This window comes from Papilio machaon, chromosome 3 (assembly GCF_912999745.1).
Source record: "Papilio machaon chromosome 3, ilPapMach1.1, whole genome shotgun sequence".
Taxonomy (NCBI): Eukaryota; Metazoa; Arthropoda; class Insecta; order Lepidoptera; family Papilionidae; genus Papilio; species Papilio machaon.
Window position 1 is genome coordinate 9,953,923 of NC_059988.1, and position 27,998 is coordinate 9,981,920.

The following is a 27,998-nucleotide window of genomic DNA, read 5'->3' on the forward strand; positions in this document are numbered from 1 at the left end:
GAAATGTTGTCCTATAAAAAAGAATAATTAATATTTACATCTTATTTACATAAAGTTATTATAATAGTATACAGATATATTTACAAACAAACATACCTTTCAAATTGTTTACAATATGAATATCGAATAACATCTACGAGCTTTTTTTCATATCATTCATACTTTTGTAATAAAAAAATATAATTTAACATTTATATATCAAATCATTAATTCACATTTTTAAATAAAAAAAACTTTTGTACAGGATGTTCTTGAATAAATGATTTCTTTGTACTAATTTCTGACGCAGATATTTCTAGTAAAAATATAGACACACTATTTCAATATAAATATCACTCATTTCTATTTAATATTATTTATTTTTCAAGCATAACCAAGTCTTTTTTATGATATCTTAATTTAATACATATTTTTGTACATTCTTAAAACTAAGCGTTGTTTTTTACCCGATGGTTTTTAAAACGCCAAGTGTGTAACCGATGTTATTTTCTAAGCTCTGAATAATAGATGTACGAGAGACAAATATTAAAAATTAATAACTTGTGAAGTTAAATTAGGCATTGAGAGAGCATTATTTATAAGTTGTATACATTTAAACATCGAGATTTTATCATTAACCGTGGGGTTCTGAGACCGAAATCTCTGTATAAAACATATCGTCATCCCTGTTATTATCATTGACAAAACAGATAACAATATATTTTAAACGGTGATTTTGGTAAATTGAAGGAAAATTCTACAAATTTGAATTTTGATTTTGACACTGGCTAAAAATATTTTACGTGTATTTATTTTGTATCTGTGTTATAATTAAGTTTTTTTAAAATCTTAGGTTTGTAACTAACAATTAATTAAAATATTATTTTATAAATGTAATCACATTTTAAGATTAACAACTTAACTAAAGAATTCCTCACATTTTCGCTGTGATCAAGTTGTATATGAATTAGAGAATAGTTCATTGAAGCAATAGAATATTGTTGCACATAACTGTCATCTTTAAATCAGTGCTTTTGTAAACGAAACTTAGTCATAATCATTAGACTTCGACTTCTTACTTTAATTTGATTGTTAAAAATTCGAATTTAAAATTAAAAATTCCATTTTTTATTCCAGTCTTTATATGAAGTAGAGTATACTTCAAACTCTATGGGGTTTCTTCTGCGGCGCGAGGATCTTGAGCATGGTGACCATGGGAGCCTCGAATGCCACCGAGATGACGAACGCGAAGAAATATGACAACACTGTCAAACCCAGGAACAACACGAACTGCACACAAATATGTCACAATGATGTCAACGTTTTCATAAATAATGTTACGTTATTTGAGTTTTCTATGTACTAAAGTTATTTAATGTACAACAGTGAACAAGTTACTAGCAAGAAGAAACAAAAAGATAGGCAAATCTCCGGATATCGTAATTTATATGGTTGCTAGTCTCATCAATCAATACATAGTATAAAACAAAGTCGCTTTCGCTGTATGTCCGTATGTATGCTTAGATCTTTAAAACTACGCAACGGATTTTGACGCGGTTTTTTTTAATAGATAGAGTGATTCTTAAGGAAGGTTTGTATGTATAATAAATGCATAATATAGTAGAGAAACACTGATAAATTTAAAGTTTTCTAATGTGATGTCGTAAATAAGCACGTTTTTTGCGCTTATATTGCAAACGCTGGCTGAACCCTACGAGATAGACCAAAATAATGTACTACAGTATTGTTCACCTTAAAAAGTTCAACAAAAAAGTCCGCGATGGTATATGTCTATCTCTTAGGGATAACCCAGCATAACCATTTTTATTCTTTTACGAAGTGATTTTAAACAATACAGCATTAATCCTTATCCATTTAAGTACCTTAAATAAATTGTGCATTTATTCTGTAGTAGGTATATTTTGCATTGCACCCGTGCGAAGCCGGGGCGGGTCGCTAGTTTCAATATAAAAAAGTTAATAGAAGTTGTGTGTAACTTACGACGAGTAGCTCCCCGAGGTGTATGGGGTGTGTGAGGTGCATGGCGACGTAGCGCAGCACGACGGGGTGTACCAAGTAGGCGCAGTATGTTACCCTCGAGAACGGGTAAAACACTGGCGCTGACAGCAGTGGTCGCACCCAACCTGATGACATACAATATATTATAGGTTGCTAATAGTCTGAATAAACCGTAAGGTTTTTACCTTACGGTTTGTCTTTACTAAAATTAAATTGTCACCTTTTAAATAAAAAATAGCCAGTGAAAAGAGGATGTGAAATGGACTTTCCACACGAGTAACTATATTCTAGTACTTTATTAGGTCAGCAGTCAGAACTCAATGTTACAACAGCTGGAGTTACGATTGTTTTAAGTGAATGATGTTGAAAACATCTTATCTGTTTGCCTCAATAAATCATTAAAGGTGATACCTCCGTGTCCAGTGGAGCAGGCGATGATGATCCAGCCGATGCAGGCGGCCCACAGCGAGTGTGAGAGCGCGCTGTACACAGCTGCTGCGCCCACGCTCAGCTCCGCGCGGTACAGCCCGAAGATCAAGAACAGCAGTGTGGCCGTGCATACTGCCCACCCCACATACGCCCATATCTGAACGATAATATACTATGCTATAGATATGATAAATTAAATTTACTATCAACTTTCCGAACACATGTTTAAAATGCTCATGTTATAATTCGCAATGTAATCAATGATTCTAAACTGGTATCTAGCTATGGTTAATTGGATATCAACTTCTTTTTTATCATTGGTAAGTTGAAAGGGTATTTTTGTTAATAAATTCATAACAGTAACAATGTAAAACTTTATAAGATAGAATATTATAGTACCCTATTCATTCTAATTTTCAAGTTGGTCTTGAAGAGTATCCAGCCGGTGGCCATGCCGACGAGGTAAGGTCCGAGGCGTGTCCAGGGCTTGTCGTAGATCTTGTCGAATTGCGTGAAGGGGTCCTCAGTACTGGGCACGTGCTCGCTGCTCCAAGATACATATCCTGTGGTGACCAGCGATGATAGGAAGAACACACCTGTCAGACCTACTGACAGCTTGAAGTGGCTGACAAAAAAAATTATTAACAGTTAAGAGTTTTTCCATTTACTTTATGTTTTAGCTTAACATTTCAATGTTAGATAAATGGATCATTACCTTGTTGCCAAGATTAGTAAAATTGCGCTGACCGCATAGAACTGGGTGTCATCTGACAGGTACCAACTCCACAACATGCACTGAAACAAATATAAAGATGTCAATAACAAAGATAAAATACAGGAAATATTCATAAAACACGCCTTTCGAAAACACATAAGTATTTTTAGTAAATTCTCTTCAAGATGATCCGTAAGACGTCTATTAGTATAGTTTGTTTATTCCTTACCATTTGTTCGACAGGGAATAGAGTGTTGATATAGAGGAGGTTTCGCCACCAGAACTGCGGACAGGTCTCGTGATCGGGCGCCGGCGGCTCGAACACCGCGTTGTGCGCAAACCATTTCATCGTCACCTCCACCACTCCCAGCATGAATAGGTACGGAGCCGTTAATCTATACACAACATTGCACTATTATAAAGTCAATGGACAAAAGTAAAAACATAGATTATTTCAATAGAAACTGTTCCAAGAATCCGTCTAGCATTTCTTTTTCCCAAAAAAATTTGGAAAACATGTCGCAATCCTCAAATGCATTCTAACCTGGCAAATCTGTATCCAATAAGTCCGAAGAACTGTATGACTCCGGAGGTCAGGGTCCGACGACCCTTCGTCAGTAGGTCCAGTTTGCCCTTAGCGCTCGTACGGAAGTACAGGAAAGACACGAGCATACCACTGCAAGAAGAACGTTCAAAAACTATAGTCAGTCAATACAATTTCTTAGTTGTTTAAAGATAACTATAACTGAGTGATGTAAAGTAAAATTTAATGAAGATGTGGTGTTACCCGAGACAGAAAAACGTATCAACGCTGTACACGGCGCTGATGATGAGCTGGAACCAGAAGCTCTTCTCGAGAATAGCGCGCAGTGCGGTGTTGTCTGCGTACTGGAATTACACACGTATTCACTATTTATTTAAAATGAACACAACAGTCTCGCGAAGACATTGAAAATGGCGATAGGCCACTTATAATATATCTAATATATCAGGGTATCTAAGTCAGAGACTGCCATTTCTTAGGGCAAAATAGTGAATTCAATTTGTTAGGCTCTTTACTGAATTAAGCACTCCAATTATAACTGGCCGATGACATTGGCGTGAGCGAGCATTTAAAAAGAAAAAAATATTTTCAGTAGGTATACCTTAAAGACGACGATGCAGGTGTGACCAAAGATGACCCAGACCATGGAGAGGGAGCGGAGGCCATGCACAACGGGCACCGTGTCCGCGCCCACAGACTGGTCGAAGATCTGCAGCACATTCGCCTTCATGGAGAATGACAGCAGTAGCTCCGACCAGATACCTGCGTATACAAGAGTTAACTGTTATTTGCAGTACAACAGCATGCTGAACAAGAATATTTTTTTAGGCTAACTCATAATCATCTTCCTAACCTTTTCCATGTATTGTTGGCACTATATGCATTCATCTAATTATCTCTTTCAGTCCTCATACTATCTTCATTTGTTTCTTAAACATATCCCCTTTCACACAATCAATTCATACTTTCTTCGGACTTTTTCTACCTTTGTAGCCATTTAAGCTCGCTCGTTGTAATCTATTCTGCTCAAATTCTAACTGTTGCACTCTGAGTACGCCTAGCAAATACTAAAACTGTTGAGTGTGGTAATAAGAATAGAGAGTTTTCTGTTCTGTAGATACTCACTAAGTTTGATGTGGCCGTCTTGCGATGCAGTCTCCGCGGTGAGCCTCTCCTCCGACGTGTTAGTGCTGATTGCTATGTTGTTATTTACGTTGTACATAGACTTGCCTGAAACAATGTCCGTAGTTATTTGCGTCTATTTTATACAGGGAGTATATCTTCTTCTTTGGTTTTGGTCTTTCGTTTACCTCTGTTAATGCCTGCGTAGGATGCGAAATGTTTTTAACAGTTATATGTTTGTGAGCTACTGAAGCCTAAAAAACTAAACTGATTCTGACAAGAAGTATATAACGATCTGTATTCTTCGGTGATTAGTTATAGTCAGACGGGATTTAGTGTAAATATAGTACAGTATTTTATTATCTGTGGTGTAAATTAACAGTTAGTTTTTCTAGTTCTCAGACAATTCCTGAAAATGTTCTAAAATCAATTTAGTTTTTATCAGATTTAATATTTACGTCAAAGGGAAACCTTACCACCGACGTGTGTGATGGCATCAAGCGTGTTAATGTCCAGCTTGTGGTCGGTGTGCGAAGTGTCAGCGGCCATGTTGGCTGCATGCCGACGCCTGCGCACAGCGCGACCCAGACGCATGTCGTACACCGTCGCTGACACAAGTAACGCTCCCACCAGGCAGCATACTCCACTGTAAAAGATACATGAGTTCTTCATTATAAGTTGGGATACGATTCCAGAATAGACGAGTGGAGTAGATAGGAAAAGGTTGAGGCCAAAGCAGAGTGAGTGGGCTAGAAGCCTTACTAAACTACTATATGTTTGTGTAAGCTTATACAATGTCGAACAATTTAATGTTATTTGTTAAAAGCGTGTTGATAATATTACAGTACATAATTAGCAACTAGTCTTAGTGTTACATCACTTATTAACATGCGATCAATTGCGTCCAGTTTTGTTCATTATTCTCACTAAAATGTATTACACAATTGCGTGCAATTTAATCGTAAATTATATTAGAGTTGGGGCGAATGCGTTGGTCGTTGAGGTTTTTGTGGCCTGGGTATTTACGCATTTCGTCAGTGCGTTGCAACGTTACAGATAATTTTATGTTATAAGTTGTTTGCTTCCAATTATCATGATTATTTATGTTGCATACAAGTTGCAAATAAAACTATATATTTTTTTAAATTCATTTCTTGACTACAACCAATAATTTACCACCTGAAATGTCTACAAAACACTTTAGTATATGTTAATGTCATGTTATTGTCAACGCATAGCACGGTTGGCTGAAATTTTTGCAACGGCTCGATTAGTATTCCTTCAATAGCAGTATTAGTATAAATCATCACACTCACAGCAAAACCTGGAATGTGGGGTCTGCTATGTAGGTGTACCCGCCATGTTGGGGAGAGCGCACCGCCATCACGGCATGGCGCAGCGCTGGCGATCTCACCGCGCCCAGTAGCGCTCCCACTTGCTCCCGTGAACACGAATACGGTAGGCACAGACCCAGATGTAGAGTCCGACGCTGGAATAAATGGTGCCTAGTTATGGTACAAGACAACGTAGAATTATTGTACTGGCATAATACTATTCAACAAATATACGTTCCGAGAGACGTAATTTAGATCGCCTCATATCTACTCTGCCAACCGCCATAGAAATATATTAAAGAGACATCACAAGACATTACATGTTTTGTAACGGCGATACAAATGGAAACCCATTAAATACAGACATAGTCGTATCCTAAGGGCATGCTTGCTTGTCTGCTTTTGGCATATATTATGCTTACAGTTTTGACTAGTTGTTGCTGGTCCGTGGTGATGAGCAGGCGTGCGTTGTAGAAGGCTGTGGCGAAAGGCGGCCCGGAGCCCGACATAGACACGTCGTCACGCCACTCCGCCAAGATGGAGCCGTCGCTCTCTACAACACAATATTATATGTACAATTTTGAATAGTATGCCCAGAGCTGGGCATTAACTCGTTAATCCGTTAATCGTTAATTAACGAAGTTAACATTTTGCTTAACGGATTAACTTTTAAGTTAACTTCAAAAAGTGTTAACGCTTTTGTTAACTTCCGTTAAACTCAACTTCCGTTAATAAAAGTCCGTTAATCGTTAAATTAGAAACTTGTAGACGTGCTATCATTTTGTTTAAATTACGCGCCACGCCACGCTCGTAAGTTCAATTTTGTTGGGCGACTGTCGGCGACTCGAATGGTGAACGAACGAGTTGATAAATGATATATGTGAAGTTCGCGTGCAAGTGTGATGCATCAGAGCGTCCGGGAAAGACGTGACCAACAGGACAAAATCAAAAGAAGGTTCTAAATAGTGTATTTTATTACGAGTATATAAAAGCAAGAGTATGTAATAGCCCACATCCCGAACGCTCTTCGTCCCTGCAATACGCCACTTTTTGAGCAACACTTTTTTCCTCGTGCTTTTTCTTTAGCTTTTCCAAACTCGTGCGTTCTCTTTCCCAACTGTCAAAATATTGTCTAAGAAAAAACCAACCACGAAAATTTTACAAAAAAAAAATCATTGAAGTTTTTATGCTTCATGCAAATACAGTCAAAATCTGTTATAACGACATCGAAGGGACTACTCATATTGAGTCGTAAAAACCGATAGTTGTAACAACCGGTGACAGGTATTAATAGGAAAGATATGTATATAACATTCAGCCAGGACCTTTGATTTTGGTCAATTTAACCGGTATGTTGTTCTAAACGATGTCGCCATAAACGGTTTTGACTGTATTTCTAAAAAGAAGCTCCTAATTTGTTACAATATCAGATTTAATGATTTTATTCAATGAATTAGGTAGGTTTCATTTTATTTCATCTCATTAAAAATAATCTACTGAAGACTTGGCCGTTTGGGCATAGTTCCCTTTGCCTACCCAGAATGGATGAAGAAAACAAAAAAAATCTCTGTTTGTATTCTTTTACGGTTGGCGCCATTTTTCAAACATTTTAGTTAGTTGAGTTTATTGTGTTTTTATTATTCTGTTAAATTGCTTCATTTTTTCGCAACTGTATCAAAAATAGTTGTTTAGTACACGTGCGGAACTGTCATTACAACTTGTTCCAACTGTCAACCCTCACCTTCTGCTGCGCCTCGACTCGGGTAGACATTTGTCGGAACTCTTTGCAATGACAGGCTTTCTGCACTTGTAGTGAAATATACTATAATGCATTCATACTTGTCTCTAATACTAATGTGTTATAGAATGTATAGTCAAATTACTATTTTAAACAAGTGTCGCCACAATAAGTATGAAATTAGTATGTATAATTTTGGTATGGTTAACTGTTAACGATTAACTTTAACTTGCGTTAAATTTTCGAGAATTTAACGCTTTAACGATTAACGAAGTTAATTTTTTTATTAACGAATTAACGATTAACGAAGTTAACTTTTCGGTTAACTGTGCCCACCTGTGAGTATGCCTAAAAGATGAAGTAATTTCTGGTTTTTACAATTAAAACTTTAACCCATGTTTTACCAAGTGAATCATACTTCTTTGAATTTTATTTTGCTGCAGAGAGTTGGTCATATCTTGTTTATTATAAAAAAATCGAAATATCACTATAATATTTATCGATGTTTCATAATAAAAGAAAAGCCTATCAAAACATTACTTAATAAGCGAAGTGATTCAGAGACTTGTAAACACGTCGAGGCGAACGTGTTCATTTCTCGAGTGCGGATCTGACCGAATTCTGCGGTTAGATAACTCCGATGAACGCAATACACGAGGTCACTGCATATTTTTGTCTTCTTTTTAACCTACAGATATGCAAGTCATGCTTTTCTAGTCGCAGAGAAGCTGTTGCTCAAATAGTTTAACTTGATGTAGGAATTATCGCAGTCTTTGATAAACCATCTATTTCTGAATTTTGGCTAAACTAAGGTTTTCGGAAGTGAAGTATATATCTTCCTTTTTTATTTTTAAATTATTTTTACAAGTTAGTGCTTATAACTTTGATTAAGTTGTTGATATCCTTACCCATTTCTATGTCACCTGCTAATGGATACATCTATATAAATATGAAACTTAATTAGATAGAATTAAAGCCATTACTGCAGACTCGAAGAGCAATTGAGCAGTTTGTCCTTAGCCGCGCCTTGAGAAGTGACGGGCAATAAATTGGGTTGCCTTTACAACGGTAACTGAACGGATAGCGTTCATTATAACAATCGCTGGCCGAGATTTTTGTTTACTCGTAGATTGAATATAAAAAAGAGAAGGGTTATTGACCGCATTACAATAAAGGATTATGGTTAAAGTTGAATTGGCTTTTGCGTACTGTATCACAACTTATGGAACTTTAGCAATGTGCCTCTGACCTTTAATGATTTAGGATCTTTTTATGTCCTTCCAAAAGATAGAACGGTTCGACTCTTTCGGTACTGCGTTCCCTTTTTTTGACTTAGTTTGTTTTATCATCTCTAGATAATTTTCATTTATACTCACTGTTGTATAGTTTCGCGGGGCTGATGTCGTGTTGCTCATTAAGCACTTGGCAGAGCTCGGCTGAGCCCGTCCAGTAGTTGTTGCCCCAATAGAACATAGACGTGTACCGGCCGCTCGCGTCCTCCACTGTGAACAAACAAATTACTTACTTTTACTTTACTTTCTTATTTTTTTTAATAGGGAGTAGATAAAAATATTATACATATTAAACAGATAACTGAAGTGATGTACAACCATACAAATATATAGAAATACGACGAGAACGTAATTATAATTTAGTAAAACAAATAAAAAAATATTGGTTTGACGCTTCTTGCCACTATTACTAAAATATTCATATAAAATATATTGTAATCCTTTGAAATAACAATTGTGTTTTGTTTTTGGTTGTGGATGGACATATTTTCAAAATATACTTAAAAATTCAAAGTTTGTTTGTTTTTTTTCGACCAACCGAGACATGCAATGATTGTGGTATATAATTTACGAGATTTAACTTCGCTTTAAGGACTGTGAGTTGAAATCGTTTAATCTCATAATTTAAGAACACCTTCCGATGGCAATTTGACTTTTAACCAATAATTTTGGGGTCAAGGTTTAGTCAATTTGGTGGCAGCTGGGTGGCCAGTATTAACCATTCAAAATAAATCAACTTCACAATAACAATTATTTTAGTGATAGTCTTGTTGATGCATTTAAACAATTAACGGTGGGTTTCCATTGTCGAAACGCTTATGTAAAAACAATAGCATCCCACCCTTTAAATTTCAACAGTAATAAAAGCATTGTGTTTTTGTCAGTGCAAATACGACGTCTCTAGGAGTTTAATCAGCATTCTAAGTAGTGTAATGGGTACTCGATCGAACGCAGTATTTACTATTTTCGTTAGAGCTAAAAACGGTTTGATTTTAAGATAACTTTATCTCTGTTTTATAATATATATTGTTATCTAATATTAAAGAGACCTACTTACTATGCAACAGTAGACAAAGAGGCCATACTGTTTCTTCATAACTAATTAACATGTTTGGAACTAACTAAAATAGATAATTGTCTTAATATTGCTACAGATGCTTAATGCTTTTAAAAATTCAAAATTACACGAAAGGTCGAGGCCGTGTAAAATTAAAGAAATACTATTTTAAGTCTGTGCAATTAATCTTTAAGGTTCAAGGTGAGTGACAGTTGAGAGCGTTGTTCCGTCCGCACCATACGGAAGAGACAGCCTTCCTGTGTTTCTGAGGAAATTGCTTCCTTACTGCCGTAATCATAGTGATCCAGTACGAGGAACATATAGTCTGTGACGAATGATGAGCTGTCACTGTATTTACAAATTGTAGGTTATTTATATGAATTACTAGCTTTTACCCGCGACTCCGTCCGCGCGGAAAAAAAAATAGAAAACGGGGTAAAAATTATCCTATGTCCGTTTCCTGGTTCTAAGCTACCTGCCCACCAATTTTCAGTCAAATCGATTCAGCCGTTCTTGAGTTATAAATAGTGTAACTAACATGACTTTCTTTTATGTATATAGATAAAAAAAAAATAAACGTGGATTACACGATGTTTAAAGTGATATAGATAACTTTTGATAATTCACTCTTAGGATAGATTTTTCATAACAAAGTATCAAAAGACTCCCTAAGTGAAGCTTTAGAGTATTTGAGTTTCTAACCTAAAAAAAATGTACTCTAACCATAGATTAATAAACTTCAAAGATGGATCAGATTACGTGTACAAAATCAAAACATTCTACACATTAACATTTAATATGTAGATGCACTTAGTCCTCTCATTATCGATTTGCAACACGCGCTGCATCCGCGAAACGAATGCGGCAATCTCCCGAGAGGCGGACCACAGCTCATGTGTCGTAACTCGCATCGATGTCCCCTCTGACATTCCATAAATACTCAATTTGAACAACATTTCGCATGTTAAATCTAAAAAAATGCAAAGATTAATTACATAACCGAATCATGATAATTATTGTGAAGAAAATGTTTTTATGTAAAAAGTAAAAAAAAAACAACACATTTAAAGACCGATAAAGATTTTTCACTTGTATTTATAGCCGATGTTATAATAGTAGAACTTAATATGGGATATAGTATGAAAAATCTTAAGTGCTTTAATCGGCTACTCTGAGTTCAGCAGTTAGTGTTAAATTCAAGCGAGCCTTAATCGAACATTCGTTCATTTAAGAAAATTCGTAAACAAAATCGTAACCCATCAATGGTCGTTTATATTCCCAGTGAGCTAAGGCCGGGTCAATCGATTTGCAAATAAACCTTATGACGTTGTAATACTATGCAACACTCAGTACATGACACTGTTTCATAATTTGCTATAAATAAGTTAAGGATGAAGAATGTTTTGATAAAATTTGATTGTTGTTTCAATTTGAATTCTTATACTTCAAGTGTTTTACAACAAAGCAATTGTAACCGTCAGTTTCCACTGCTGTAGCGCCTGAACAAAAGCATAAACAATCATCCCGCTACTGTAAAAGTAGATAATATATCATACGAAATTATGACAGCTCATTAGCGCCCTCTGTTAAAGTTAAAAAAGTAGGTAGAAGATGTATGTAAACCGCGAACCGACTGAGATAAAGTTTGACTACAACGATATGTTTTTAAAATCCAAACTAGAGTTACGGTTAAGAACCACAAATCATAGTTTTATCAGGCAGTTTGGTAAATTTTGTTTGTCACCGTTACTTGCATATAACGGCACTATGACTGAACTTTTTGTACAGCAAGTGACAGTTGACAAATGTATCATTAGTGACGTGCGTTGACGCAACCTGTCAATGGTGTCAAAACGAAGTGACGCAAGGAGGAGGGAGGGGTAGGGCACATTCTTGAATCCGCGGAACTTTCGCATTCGCCGCCGCGCGAAATGGTGACCTCAAGAACATATTTCTAAAATTTTTTTTTATGTTGTATCATATCATTTAAAAATTAGCTACTCACGACATTGTAAATAATTTACACACCATAGACAACTAGGTACACAATAATTTTTTTCGATTCTAATTAAAAATTAGCAGTTGTTTTTTTATCAGAAGGTGGAAACGAGCCATTAATATAGAGAACTGATCACGAAGATATCACACCAAGATTAATGTATTTGTTTTAGTTTTTTTTGTTCCTGTCTTTATATCCGCATTCCTTTAATATTGAATAACGAAAAAAAAATGTGTTAGAGATTGAATAAGCTTTTTATCTATGCTAACTGGCCTAAAAAACAAATGTATAAAAAGATTTTATTGCGTTTAATATAAAAATGAAAAAATATTTTTAACTTTAATGTGTCGTGACTAAAATATTATGATAAAAATATTGCATTAACTTTTTTTCAAAACTCCATTAAAATGACCTAACTTATAAATTATTGAATATTCTAGAATAATTTAATGGCGAAAATTATTTTTGAGTGCTTATGAATTTGACATTAACAAAATTCGTTTTCTAATTTCCCGGATTCGTGGAACAAATCTTTGTTCCATTACTAAAAAATATCATCTGATCATTTCGCTCGTTGAAAACGGAATTAGTGATAAGTAACAAGAATAAGTAGCATAAGTTTTAGTGGCATGGCGTCGCAGTCATGGCGTTACGTCGTGGGCACTGGGCAATGGGCCGCTACGCGTCAGTTATGACGGAAGACCAATGTCTACTTTGATGTATGGTACAAGTGATAATCAGATTTGTTTAATTATTGTAAAAAAATATTTAAGTTATATAAAACCAAGACGTAATATTTATCCACAACTATCTGAAGAACTTTTAACTGAACTAATTCTATATTTTTTTGTTTGTATTTTATAATTATAATTTTATCGCACTTTCTCGCTTATATAAGGCTGGTGCAAAACAGCAACTGCTGCACTTCTTACTGATACAGAGAAGAATCAGCGACATCTTTTTCCAAGGAAGTACAACTTTAGATGATTGTAGAAGAAACTGTAGAAGAAAAGAGCTCTCTTTGCACATATATGAAAGTGGGGCTTACCGTGCATTTGGTTAACACTGAAAGTGTCAATATTATGCGACCCGCTCGTATGCGCCCCACCGACGATATCTTGTAACTTGGGCCATAGTAAAGTTGACAGGCGTGTGGTGAGTTGTGCAAGAATACTGGGGCGCACTTTCACTGCGCTTGACGTTGCGGCAGAGTTGCCATACGCACACCATACGAGCGAACACGTGTACACCATTAACATTTTTATACTTGATCCAGTAGTGGATAGGTTAGTCTTACATAAAATGGCGAAGGTTCGAGTTTACGTACAGCCAGTTATTTAATAAAATAACGTTACAATGCCTTTGAAATTTGTTTAAAAAAAACTCCACACATATATTATCAATCAATATATAAAAACGGTGTTCTAGTAGTTAGTATGTAACCTTAAATTGACTGATGAAACATCGACTCAAAAAAAATAACTACACAAAATCGAGCGAGCGGATAGAGAATGTAAAAATAAATGACTGGCTTCTATAGGTTCATAAAAATTAGGAAAGCGGCGATGCGAAGGGATTGTGGGACAGGATCGATGACCGAACCGGTTACTATAAAAACTGTATGAAGGTACACATTCCCTTCTATTGACACGAATGATTTTGGGACTTAACAAAGAATGGATTATATCAAAGAATGTTGGGCAGTTGATTAAAGGGACATCAACTGTAGGAATTTGTTCCCATAGAATTTTTTATGTCTACAAATAAGTGCCGGATTAAATTTTAATGAATGTAATTAGTAAAAAAATTTGTTAATACTGATCTTGAAGTATTATTCAGTGATCATTAAATAACAAACATATCGACGCTGGAAAGCATAAACGCTGTAACCCTTGAAATAGCGAATATGTTTTTCACACGTTAATAATTTCAACCATTATGAAACGATAATGATTTTATTATAGGTTAGGTTACGCTTTCCAGCGTCGATATATCTAATCTAAAGCGAATGTATTATCAGCCATCAAAAACTGAAGAACAAACCACGAAAGAACCAACCACTGTTTTTCCTCTGTTTAAGCATGAGACACAAGTTTTAATATATTAATATAGTTTAATAGCTGCAATATTTGTTTGCTCATCTCAGATAAAATATTGGTATATTAATAAATAGCTGTCGTCCGCGACTACGTCCTCGCAGAATTAAAAAAAACTTTTTAAGTAGCTTATCTGTTCTTCCACACTATGTTCTATATCTGTGCCAAATTTCATTAAGATCCATTATGTCGTTTCGAAGATACCTTCAAATAAACACCCATCCATCCATCCAAACATTCGACTTAGACTTGTAATTGGCTTTCAGTCTAGTTATTGAGATTAATATAGTTGTAAGTTTTTCATATCATAAATAAATAATTTGTCCTAGATAAATCAGATCATGTCCCTGACCCTTGTTACAGTTGCATTCTAACTAAAGAAATGTCAAACAGGTGCAGGTGGTTTTATAATTATGTACCAGTATAAATTTTATTTATTCTAAGTATGCATGTATAAAGTTTAGAATTAAAATTTTACGATCTTAAACTTTCAATTTGCATTGACCTTAATTCTGACAGATTAATGGACGTTTTAATTAGAAATTAAATTAAATTTATTTGCACTTTAACAAATTTTCAATATCTCTTGACATAACGGCTTTTTTATTGTATGTATTATTTTTTTTTAATTTGACATCTAATATATAAAATTCTCGTGTCACAGTTTTCGTTCCCGTACTCCTCCGAAACGGTTTGACCGATTCTCATGAAATTTTGTGAGCATATTGAAGTAGGTCTGAGAATCGGCCAAACATCTATTTTTCATACCCCTGTTAAGTTTTTTTTAACTGCGCGCGGACGGAGTCGCGGGCGACAGCTGTGTTTTTATAAATTAGGTAGTTTTTTTATTAGAATTTTGTATTTTGTTTTAATTTAAAGGGCATTTAGTTTTAAAATATAATTAGTGGTCTATTTGTGTTGAATTTATCATCTGTAGTTTAATATTTCCTTGTCTATGATACGTGAAAGCGATATTGTCTATGGCCTGATATTCCTTGTTGCTGCTCTGTAAATTGTGATTTACGAATATAGTCTCTTATATAGCAAACATATAGATTATAATGCTGTGCAAGGCTTTGAAAGGCTTATTAACATCGATTTAGCATCGTTACTTATAAAGGTTGGCTACATGTCTTTTCACCAACCTGCACTTGGCCAGCGTGGTTGACTATGGCCTAGTCACCCCTAACTTGGGGTAGGCTCCGAGCCCCTCGGTGGGGACGTATAGTGAGCTGATGATGATGATGATGACATGTCTTTTGGCATTTCAATTTGTTACATATAATTTATATAGGAAACAGTTTCAATTTCCACAATTACAAAATAATAAACAATAGTGTTTTTATATCTATTAAGAACTAGCTTTTACCCGCGACTCCGTCCGCGCGGATTAAAAAAAATGCTCACAAGATAAAAAAGTTCCTATATCCGTCTCCTAGTTCTAAGCTACCTCCCCATCAATTTTCAGCTAAATCAGTTCGACCGATCTTTAGTTATAAATAGTGTAACTAACAAGACCTTCTTTTTCAATTTTGTATATTAAAAAATCATTACAACCCCAAAACCTAAATGGCATGGAATTCTTTTAAATCTAGTCTGGCAAAAATTTATTAATATTAAAATTTTATTAAATACCTAATAATATAACCATAGACAATATTTAATCTGCTAATGGAATTCGTAAATATAAAACCGTTTGCGTTTAATGACTGCGCGATATTTCGCAATGCAAATAATTTCCTGCTTATGTTTAACGTTCGCGGGATTCGAACTGACAACCTTACGCAATATGCCTGCCATCGCTTTCGCACTTGTTGAACTGTGAATTAGTTGTCTTTCTCGCTGACCTGGTTCATTCAGCTTTCTTGTCGTCATATTTTGAAGAACTTCAATTAAATAAAAGGTTTTTTTTTAACTGAAGGCCACGTGTTGTAAATGATAAGCCTTTATATAAAGTTTCAACGTTTGTTTTTGAGACCAAAATCTATGTATAAAACATATCAGTCATCCCTGTCATTAACTTTGACAAAACAGAGACAGTATGTTTACAACCACATTGGCTCAGTGTGAGTTGGTTGGCTTTCCACATATTTTTGATGTTTTCACGATGTTTTACTTTACCGTAAGGACCTCTGATAAATGTACATATGTAAATTTAAAATCGAAAAACACATTCTTACATAGTTCTTCATATATTAGTTATTCATATATATATTCGAACGCAGGACCAACAGATTACAATTCAAGAGCTTAAGCCCTGAGCCACCAACGCTCTATCGTGTATTATTGATGAATAAATTGTGTTATAAATCAAACAAACTTATAGATCTCAATGTGTGAATTGGTCATGTAGGTGGTGTGAACAGATGACATTGCCTTTTTCATGTTTTACTGATCAAAAATGGTGTATTGTTGAAGGACAGCCAAAAATAAATGATAACAATAATATAAATCACAATTTTTACAAAACTACAAGAGAGTTATTCGTAACTTTCTACGCCTTATTTTCCATACCGAAACAAGATTTCATATCACTTCGAACACTTTTTGGTGAAAATATTGTTTAGTGACCAGGTCACTTCCGAATATCACATAATAATATTCGGAAGTGACCTGGTCACTGCACAATATTTTCTCTACAACTGTACAGTGACAATGATGATGCAAGCACCGCAGCGCCACCGCCGGTTGTTTTGGTCATTAACAATTACGTAAACAGATTTGCCGCGCGCAAGAACTAATCATTACGCAAAATAATGACACACAACGCAATATGACGACAATGTATGGTTTAAATCGCAAGATCTCAAATCGATAATTTTGCTAATTTTGAATCAATAGTTTATCGTCTTCATTTGCTTCTAATCTTTGCGTAAAAGGTGACATGATCAAGAAGTAGGTGACAATAGAGATGACGGCAGACAGATTGATTTAGAGGACGGAAACCTGGTGCACCGACTCAATGTAGTTGGGACAAGGACAAAGAGATGGATGATTTGCTTCTAATCTTTGAGGTTATCTTTTTGATATCCATGCACCGAACTTTGTGTCTTGTGAAAAGAGTTTTCCACAATAATTATATACCAAAAATTGTTCTCTACCTACCACTTGTTATTTCGTAAATCGCAATGTGAAATCGTTTCTAGATGACTTCATGTACTAAGATCACATTAAGGTCGATAGATGTATCCTTAAAACAAATAACAAACAACTGTTTATTACGCACTATTAATAACAAACAGATTAATTCTAAGGAAAAACAATTGAACCTTGTAGTGATGGTCAACTTCACTTTCTCAATGCTGAAATAGCACGGACGAGTTTACACCTAGCAATTCGCATAACACGTAATTTGTGGTTAACAATGAAATGAAATGTCTCTTTATAAAGTACTAGCTGTCGCCGGCAACTCTACACGCGCAGCATTAAAAATAACTTTATAAGTAGCCTATGTGTTCTTCCTGACTATGTTCTCAAGATCCGTTGAGCCGTTCTGGAAATACCTTCAAACAAATATCCATCCCTTCATCTAAACATTCGCATTTATTTATATATAAGTAAGCTAATCTACAAATGTACTGTTTTGCCTGAGAAAGTACCAGGGCCTCATAGAATAGTGAAGTTCATTTTATAAACAGACTTTGTAATTGACCTCCTTGCAATATTGCATGATGCTGTATGCAAGCATAAGCAATGATTAAATAATTTAGACAATACATGGTTCCCATGCACATACCGAAGACTTTCAATTCAATGGTTGTCTACAACGTAAAATATAAATTAATATAAACAAAACTTAAATATAGTAAAAACATTTTTATGTGTAAGTGTCTAAAATAAGAATACTCGTATTATGCGAAGCTTACTGTTTATGAAACAATCGAAAAATAATAGTGCGATATAAATTTCAATAAAAAGATGTAAATAATTGTTGCTATTGGTTGAAAAAAAATTAATAAACGTCAAGAAGAAAAAAGAAAGAAAAATAAATGTACAAAAAAGGTTGCGCGGTGCGCACTGGCCACTCAACCCCGGGGTGTGTGTTGCCGCAACATACATCGAATATATTTTACGTTTTGTTAAACAATAAAGCTATTGACAGCCCTAGTATTAACACAGGCATTAGCAATTAATTCTATTGTACGCTTGGTCGGAAGCAATAATTATCTATGAGATAATCAATTCAACTCAAGGAAAATGTCAAGTGCATCGCTGTTGTGTACTGATACTATCGCTTAACATCTTCAGAAGAGAAAGAATTATTATTTAACCAATCAATTCAATAAATCGAATTAAGGTCTTATCCCTGCACTCACAGTTGTTAATTGAGGGCTAAGGGATACCGTAAGTATAAATTTTTCTTACTTAATTTACATTAACGGTCTTTGGCACCCGATTACCAGGCTTTAAATGCAAAAGAAACGTTACATTTCCCAAAAAAAATATTTTATCGGTTTTTAATTTACTGAATTTTATAATGCAATGATTAACCAACGGTGTACTTATGTTCTATATGGTGGGCACGAGTTTAACATGATTTGGCTTGTGAAACTTGTCGGCGGCGCGGCGTAGCGAAACATCGGACAGATATGGTGAGTGAAATGCGTCTAGTTTTCCCACATCCTGCGTGTACGCATTACGTAGCCGCTTGCCCTGTGGCGCAAGGCCTAGCCCTGCCCTAGCCCTAGGCCTTACCACTCCTAAACTTCTAGTGTGACAGCTTTTTGTTACATGTCTATGTTTGTGATTTGTTGAATAAACTAACTTGTATCGACGAAATCGCATAAACACATACGTATTTTTAGCAAAATAAATATTTGTGTTTCTAAGAATTGAAATGGGCATATCTGATAATTGAAAAGCTAAAGTGAGCCGAGTTTAAAACAAAAGATTGGCTTGATTCCAGTTAGAAATCTTACTAATATTATAAATGCAATTTTAGATGGATGGATGGATGTTTGAAGGCTCCATGGATCTCGATGAAATTTGGCATACATGTGAAAAATAGTCTGGAAGAACACATAGGCTACTAAATAAGTTTTTTTTTAATTCCGCGCGGACGGAGTCGCGGGTGACATCTACCTAAAAAAATAACACCAAAAATAAATATTAGGCTTCGTGAACCTTCTATGAATTTCCTTCTTTGGAAATAAACATTTATTCTTTTTGAGCTCATAAATTGCTCGATACGAAGCAAGCACGCGTCGGCATTCGCAAATATATTCACCAAACAATTCATATAATGTACAGGAAATATCTACTTGCGTTATATATTCTTTGTAAACAATATTGTAAAGGCCATTTAATTTGTTAAATAAACAAAAGGATGATCGTGGGATTAGTAAATAGTAAGCATGACATAGGCTATGAAATATTCGACGATAATTTAATATTTTTGAATATCTACATAACCGTAGATATACTAGTATTTAAATACAAAATAAAGCATGGCTTATATTAGGTCCTTACATATGAAATTGGCGTTTTTCGTACTGGCCACTTTAATCACGAATTTCTCCTCTTTGGTAAGGAATTCCAAATTCAAATTTGTACAGCTATAGACTCATGTATTTGTGGTTCGATGACCGTCATTCATTTGTTTTTTTCTTCTGTTTTTTTCTGTTTGCGTCACTCATTTTACAAAATGGAAAACTTAAAATATCGCATTATTTACAAGTACGAGTTCCGCCGTGGCACTAATGCTGCGGAAATGACTCGAAGGGTGAATGATGTGTATGGCGGTCGTGTTGCAAAAGAAAACACAGTTCGTTTTTGGTTCCAACGTTTTCGTTCTGGAAATTTCGATCTGCAGAACAAGCCCCATGGACGGCCTGAGACTCAAGTTGATAATGAAGAGTTGAAGGCTATTGTGGAAGCGGATCCATCGCAAACCACGTCCGAGTTAGCTGCAGGCTGCGATGTTAGTGATAAAACTGTTTTAATTCACTTGAAGCAAATTGGGAAGATTAAAAAGCTTGAAAGGTGGGTACCTCACGAATTGACTGAAGCAAACCGGCAAACGCGCGTCGACTGTTGCGTTACATTACTAAGCCGGCACAATAATGAAGGTATTTTAAACCGAATCATTACCTGTGATGAAAAATGGGTTCTTTACAATAATCGGAAGCGCTCAGCGCAATGGTTGGATCCTGGCCAGCCAGCCAAATCCTGCCCCAAGCGAAAATTAACCCCAAAAAGTTACTTGTAAGCGTTTGGTGGACTAGTGCCGGTATTGTTCATTACAGTTTTCTCAAATCTGGCCAGACTATTACGGCTGATGTCTATTGTCAGCAATTGCAAACCATGATGGAAAAGCTGGCGGCTAAACAACCTAGGCTGGTCAATCGCTCCACGCCACTGCTGCTTCACGACAACGCTAGACCACACACTGCGCAACAGACGGCTACTAAATTAGAAGAGCTTCAATTGGAAAGTCTAAGACATCCTCCGTACTCCCCGGACCTTGCTCCAACAGATTACCTTTTTTTTCGAAATTTGGATAACTTCTTGCAAGGGAAAAAATTCAACTCCGATGGGGCAGTCCAAATCGCCTTCAAAGATTTTATTGATTCCCGTCCGACTGGTTTTTTTAGTAAAGGGATCAATGAACTACCTATGAGATGGCAAAAATGCATAGAAAATAATGGTTCATACTTTGTAATAAATATTAATTAAATATATTATATTAAAAAATATTCGACTTTTTGTTCCTCCCATACAAAACGCCAATTTCATTATGTAAGAACCTAATATATAATATGCCTACGATGATCTTCGTAATCAATGTCGTCAAATCGGTGTTTTTAGAACAATTTGTTTCTCTGTTAGTTATTTTGATTCCGTAAGTTCAACGGCCCGATTTATCCTTGTATTTACTCTCCACTTTCATCACGCATGTATTGAGGCTGTTGACGTGAGATGAATGAAGTTTAGAATAGAAGTCTGACGGACCAATAACTACAACATAAGCTTCCTTATTGCGAGATAACTGTAGATTTAATATTTGTTAACCCAGAAACATCTCTTATTGATTTTTTTCTTTTTTAATATAAAAAAGTGGCAAACGAGCAAACGGCCAACTGAATTCGCCGAAATAGCGAAGTGATCGTTGCCCATAGACATCTCCAAAAGCTTTGCCTACCTTTAATCAACGTAGAAGCGGACAGAATTCAAAGAACGATTTTCCAATTACAATGCTGAATTCAGACTGAGTAAATAAGTTATGAAATTCATTCAGTTTCCTTAAAAAAACAGATAATTTAAATTTCGTGAATTTTTTATTACTTCACAAAAACATATTAAGTATGTGACGTATCTGTTGGTAAGACTGTGCAAAATTATATCATTTAGCAACATCCATGAGCGTTTTGGGCACTTTCTCTTTTATATTTTTGTCGAGCAATATCGTCCCATGTTACGTTAACGAACGTTCCTTTTTGCTATGAACTTTTTAAATTGTTCCCACCTGACACCTATCTCTATGCGTTGTCCGTGGTTGGCCAAATGCGCGCGCAAAATGTCAAATGTCAAAACCGTTCGGAAACACGTCAAACACTATTGTAATACAAAGAAAGTTTGTTTGTATGAATTGTATTATTTGATAGTAAATATAATGTTGCAATACACTTTGTAACAATAAACTGGTCATTTAATACGGCTTTCTGATTATGTGGGAAACGCAGTAGACAACGGGCGGCCGGAAATGAAAGGAAACGTCTTAGATAAGCCAGATATCAACAAAGTTAGGAAGTAAGGACTCACAATCTCGAGCATGGAATCGTACGATTGGATTAGTCGATTATCGAAATGTCATTTTGTGTCGTAAGTGATAAAAATGATAGTCAAGTTAATTGGAACTGCAAGGTTTATTTTCAGATATAAAATTTTACTCGTATTATAATATAATTAACTTTTAGATTCGTTCAAACGAGCTAATTATATTTCGCCATTTATGTAACTTGAATAGAAATTGAGATTTTAAACAGATATTATTTTATCTGATACATTAATTTATTGTTTAAATATGACGGCAGTAGAAATTCAGTTCGCTGGCTGCAGCCATCTGATAGCTTAGTGGTCTAGATGCCAGCACACGCGCAATATATTACATAACCTCAACGTTTGCGGACGAAGATGGACATTGTGAAATGTTAGTAGAAATTTAGCCTGAAGGTTGCCGTGGTGTAAGTCTGCATGAGTGTACTGACAATTGGGACATCTCTGTAATGTGCTGCACAAATACCAATAGAATTCAATGTTTGTTTATCCAAATAAATATAAAACAATAACAACATAGATTAATTTACAAACTAATAAGATGAGTAGAAAAGGGAGGTAGTTTCTATAGGTTGTTGTATGCACAAAAAGATAGAGACGTCCAAAACTTTTAATAAGCAATCCACTTTTAGTAAATATGATTATAAATTATTGTTTTCGTATATAAGTCGAATTATTTTTTTTTTCACATTTTATACCATATTAATTAATAAATCTATAGTTTCTAACCACCTGTTAGGTTTCTGTTAGGTTGAGGACTAAAATTTTAGTGTAGAATATGCCAACCATCTAAAAATCTAGGTTGAAGAGATGAATAAATAAATGACGTATTTATTCAATTTTATGCGCAGAAAAAAAATTGATTGCGCTTCAATATAATTCATTGTATTGTAATTAGTGCACTTTTTTAAGCAGTTGCCACAATTTAGTGACTTCCTTTGTTTTCCTTGACGCAAAACTTGAATCTGTGTTTAGTCTAAACTTAATTTAAAAGTAATCTACTAGTGAAAATAAAGATTTAGTTTTATAAATAGTACCTTTTTTGTTTAAAAACCTCAATACTTAATTCTATCTTACTAATATTATAAATGCGAAAGTTTAGATGGATTGATGGATGAATGTTTGTTAGAAGGTATCACTAGAACAACTTAACTGATTTCGGTAAAATTTGCCAGACTAATTTAGTGTTTTTTGGAACGAAGTTCCTTATCACGCGTTGTGAAAGGGGGCTAGACGGAAAAAATTCTTACGAAAAGTTGTCACGACACTTTTTGCTATATCACCATGGCAACGACGTGACAATATATAACGAAAATTCATAGAAATAAAATGTACTTCTTGTGAAGACTTAAGTTTTTTATTCATAGAATAAACATTGGTTCCTTCACAAATTAATTGAAAGGAACTTCGTTCCATCCGGGTGTCCCTTGACACCTCTCAAGTTTTTTTTTTAATTCTGGTTATTATATAATTAGTAGGATTATTTCACATCGTTTTGCATACAATTATCGCTAACAAAGTACGACTGTAAACAAATATATAACTTTCTAATTATTGAACGCGACGCGGAAAGCAAATAAGGTGGACGTGAAGTTTCACAATGAATGGTTTGTGTTTAACACATGTTACGTATTTGAAATACATTGCCAAATGTTTGTCAAACAGTTATGGGATAAAACTGATACTGTTTTAGGTTAAACTATACATCGAGTATAACTGTCAAATAAAATTATCAAAGTCATCTTAAATGACGTACAAACCGTTGGTTTCTGAGACCAAAATCTCTGTATGAAACATATCGTCATCCCTGTCTTTGACAAAATAGTCGTTTAGAGTTCATGCATGGTTTATTGTAAATGTGTGGCGATGCATCAAAAAAAGAAAAACTTGAGAGGTGTCAAGGGACACCCGGATGGAACGAAGTTCGTTTCGATTAATTAGTAAAGGAACCTTATTCTATGAATAAAAAACTTAAGTCTTCACAAGAAGTACATTTTATTTCTATGAATTTTTGTTATATATTGTCACGTCGTTGCCATGGTTACTATAGCAAAAAAGTGTCGTGACAACTTTTCGTAAGAATTTTTTCCGTCTAGCCCCCCTTTCACAACGCGCGATAAGGAATTTCGTTCCAAAAATTAACTGATAATGTTTAAACTTCTGTTAATCAAAAAAGTACGACAAGAAGAAGAATAAGAAAAAAATCAGCAGTTTCATTTAAGGTTCTATTCAGCATTTTTTATGCTTATATTATTAAGCTTTGCTTTGCTTTATATCACAACGTAAAATGTTCCTGTAATTCCTAAGTAATTTGTTTCACGTCCCTACATTTCCGTTATAAGTCAATCGAGATAATCTCAGTTACAATAAGAGCTTGTTCTATACTTAACATTTAACTAACTACTTCTTTCATAACACTTGCTCGGACAGTTTATAATACGCTATTGGTAACCGGTCATTCACACGGAAAGTTCATATTCATGTTACATTTATTTTTATAAATAAGTCATAATAAATAACGTCTAACTATACTTTTAAGATAGAGTAAAATAAACTATATGTTTCATAACAAATATCTCATTTATATTTTATTTCCTTCTTCCAAGAATATTATATACCTCTTTATGAAACGGTTACGTTTTAAATTTATTTGTGAAGAAAGAAAGACTAGGAATTTTTTTCTAAAAATCTAGTGTTGATTTTTTTAAATAAAGGCACATACTTTACTCACTTTTGATACGTGTTATATTGGACTTTACATCATTTTTTTAACTATTAGATAACTTTAGATAAATTGCAGTGACATGACACTGAATTTTTAAGTTGGATTTGTGGCTACTTACACTTTTCACTTAAAACATACTTTAGTCTACATAACAAGAAAATATTTAACTAATAGAATCAGTTATAAATGCAAGAGAAACGGTAATTAAGAAAATAGATTGTCCGATTATTCAACAAACGCGACCCAGTTGTAAAGTTTCAAGTTGGCATTACGCAACTTAATGGACGGCGACTTCATTAACTTAAGTCATCTATTTATTTTATTTATTTATTAAACTCCACTTATAATATGTACAATATAATCTTATTTTACTTTGGGTTCTTAAACTGGTAGGTTTGTAAGAACCCTGCACATTCTCTATAGTTGGGTAGTTTACAATATTTTTGTTTACATAGTACGAATACGTCTTACACATTGTGATTCTAGTAACTGTGGACTTGAGCCAAGACAATGAAATATAAATATATTTATATATTTTTTCTATACATACATACATACTTTAATATATTGTTATAAATTTAAGTTAGTTAATTTGTCAATAAAAAAAGTCTTTAGTTTTGATTTTATATTTTTGTCGTTTAAAGAGTCTCTTATATTTTGTGGTATTTCGTTTATCAGTGTTGGTGTCAGGTACTGTGTTGTTCTTTTTCCATAGAAGTTTTTAGCTCGTGGTACACACAGTTTGTTATTTGCAACACTTCGTGTGACGATTTTGTTATTGCAATAATTAATTATTTCATGTTTAGAAAAATTTTCTACTAGAAAACTGTATTTAATTTTATCGTGAATAGGTATTATTTTGCAATATCTAAATATTTCAGTATTATCCGATAATTGTGATTTTAAATTGTGTGGTAATATTGTTTTTAATATTCTTATTTGTAAGTTTAATATTCGATCTATATAGCTTTTGAAGGTCCGACCGTAGCTAGTTATCCCGTAGGTTATTATAGATTCTGCGAGAGCTGTGTACATGTTTAGTAAAATTTTAAAAGGAATTTTATTTTTCACAAGGTAAAATTTAGTAAGAATGGTTCGTAGTTTATCGCACACGTTTTCGATATGATTTATCCATGTAAATCGGTTGTCAATAATTAATCCTAGATAGGTGTGTTGTTTCACTACCTCAATTTTACTGCACTTACAATCAGAGCGTATCTTGTGAAGGCAGGAGTGACACTGGGCAGTGATTTCGATCTGTATATCATTTTTAATATGGCTAGAATGTACGTGAATAATCTTGGTTTTTTCTGTGTTGATTTTCAATCCTATGTCATGAGCCCACATGTTCATTAGTGAAAAGTCACTTTGTAACTGTCCTACAGCGTTATTTAAGTTACAGCTAGCTGATAACAAGCATGTATCATCCGCATATTGATAAAGCGAACAATTTTTTATAATGTTTTCAAGGTCATTTACGTACGCGAGATAATGGATCGGGCCCATCACTGAACCTTGAGCTGTTCCTCCCTTGACTTCGGTGTTGTTGCTAACCTCATCACCTATCTTTACTTGGTAACTTCGGTTTTGTAGGTATGCCCGACACCATTTTAGTAAAGGTCCCCTTATTCCAGTATTGTTTAGTAGTGTGTATCTGACGTACGGAAACGAAGTTCAGTATGTTTTCATTTTTATTAAAATAATAGAAAAATACTAGAGTATGTTAAATTTTATAATAATTAACGAAGTAAAAAATTACTGAAAATAAGACGATTAATTACTATTGAATCATTTTCAGCATCTTAAATTTAAAATACCAAAAAAATGTACTTCCAATTAATCAAAATATCAAACAATCATTAGAACAATGCTTAGAACATTGATATTTCACATTAATCTCAGAATAGTTTTTGAGGTTTACGATACATATTTTGGGATTCGACCTTTTCAAAACTTAAAATATAATGAATTGAAAGCTCAGCTTGATAGAACACAATGTTATCCTCAAAGTTTCATTCATTGTATCACACTCGCATTAAAATATCCTTACAATTGAAGAAATAAAAATGAACTCACTCTTTAAAGCCCAAAGCTTTTTCATGAGCAAGCCGTTGACGTATTGCTGCAGCTCCTCCCGGCACTCTCCAGTCACTGCGCGCTGCAGATGGAGCCACTGGCTCACCAGAATCTCCGCATCTACTATCCTCAACATGTTCTCTATGCCCACGAACTCCGTGTGGTTCGTCGCCTCCGAGCTGAGGTTGCTCAGCTGCAACTTCGATTCGTTTAACGTATTTCGTATCGACTCCGTGAGTTTGGACAGCACATCTTTGTTAGGCTTCGACGTCGTCTTCTCGATATGTTTGGTCTTCACGATGTGCTGTACATTGTGCGCCTTCTCCGTGCTGGAGACGAGTCTCTCCGGCTCAACGTCGCCGAATGCCTCTGCGAACGTGAGACCGTCCTCATCCGCGAACACGTCCAAATTTTCTTCTCGTGCTTTATGATTTTTATTCCCATTGGGCGATACAGATCCCACGAGATCTGAGTTAAGGCTGTCGTCCTCTACGTCGCCCGCTGCGGACGCCTGCTTAATGTTTTGGAAGGCGTCAATGAGCCCACTCCGGAGCTTCTCCTCTCGGGCATTTTCTTTACTCGCACTCGAATTTAATTCAGCGGTCAAAACGCAGCTGGCACACAATAAAATCACTAGGGGAGACATTTTTGAAAAAAAAAATTTTTTTTTTAATTCACACGCACATGGCTCGTCACTTATAGAGTTCGTATGTTTAGTCGTGGGTTATGGTGTGCGCGCGCAGCGACACGGCGAACGCGACTGGCGCACCGTCGACCGCGCTGACATAACGCCGTTACGACGTCGTAGACTTTCACTGTCGGCTGCGGGCACCGGGCACGGGGCACTGGGCGACGTAGAGCAGCACAGCACGACGTACCGCAGGTGGACCGCATCCTTGTAGGGTAGCCGTCTGCGCGCTTCACTTCTCTTGTCTTGTTAAGTAACTGCACAAGTATATTAATAAAGTTATTTGATTATTATTCGGCGCGACATACATGCGACCTTGTTGTTGCTACAACAGTCTCTAAAACATTACGCATTAAGTACATTGCCTTATAAAATAGACCCTTGCGTTGCTTCATACTTTATTGTAGAG

At 35.1% G+C, this 27,998-nt stretch overlaps 1 protein-coding gene across 1 annotated transcript; it reads right to left on the reverse strand.

Annotated features, from left to right (window-relative positions):
* Window positions 1–909: 909 nt before the first annotated feature.
* LOC106708024 lies at window positions 910–27,547 on the reverse strand. Its single transcript, XM_045686658.1, has 15 exons — window positions 26,902–27,547; window positions 9,257–9,382; window positions 6,565–6,695; window positions 6,125–6,297; window positions 5,285–5,577; window positions 4,812–4,916; window positions 4,288–4,448; window positions 3,930–4,030; window positions 3,687–3,818; window positions 3,372–3,537; window positions 3,143–3,222; window positions 2,827–3,052; window positions 2,410–2,584; window positions 1,981–2,123; window positions 910–1,269 (listed from the first exon to the last, which is right to left on the reverse strand). Exons 1-15 carry the CDS (start codon window positions 27,545–27,547, stop codon window positions 1,141–1,143), a joined length of 2,787 nt encoding a protein of 928 aa, XP_045542614.1. The 3' UTR covers window positions 910–1,140.
* Window positions 27,548–27,998: the final 451 nt, after the last annotated feature.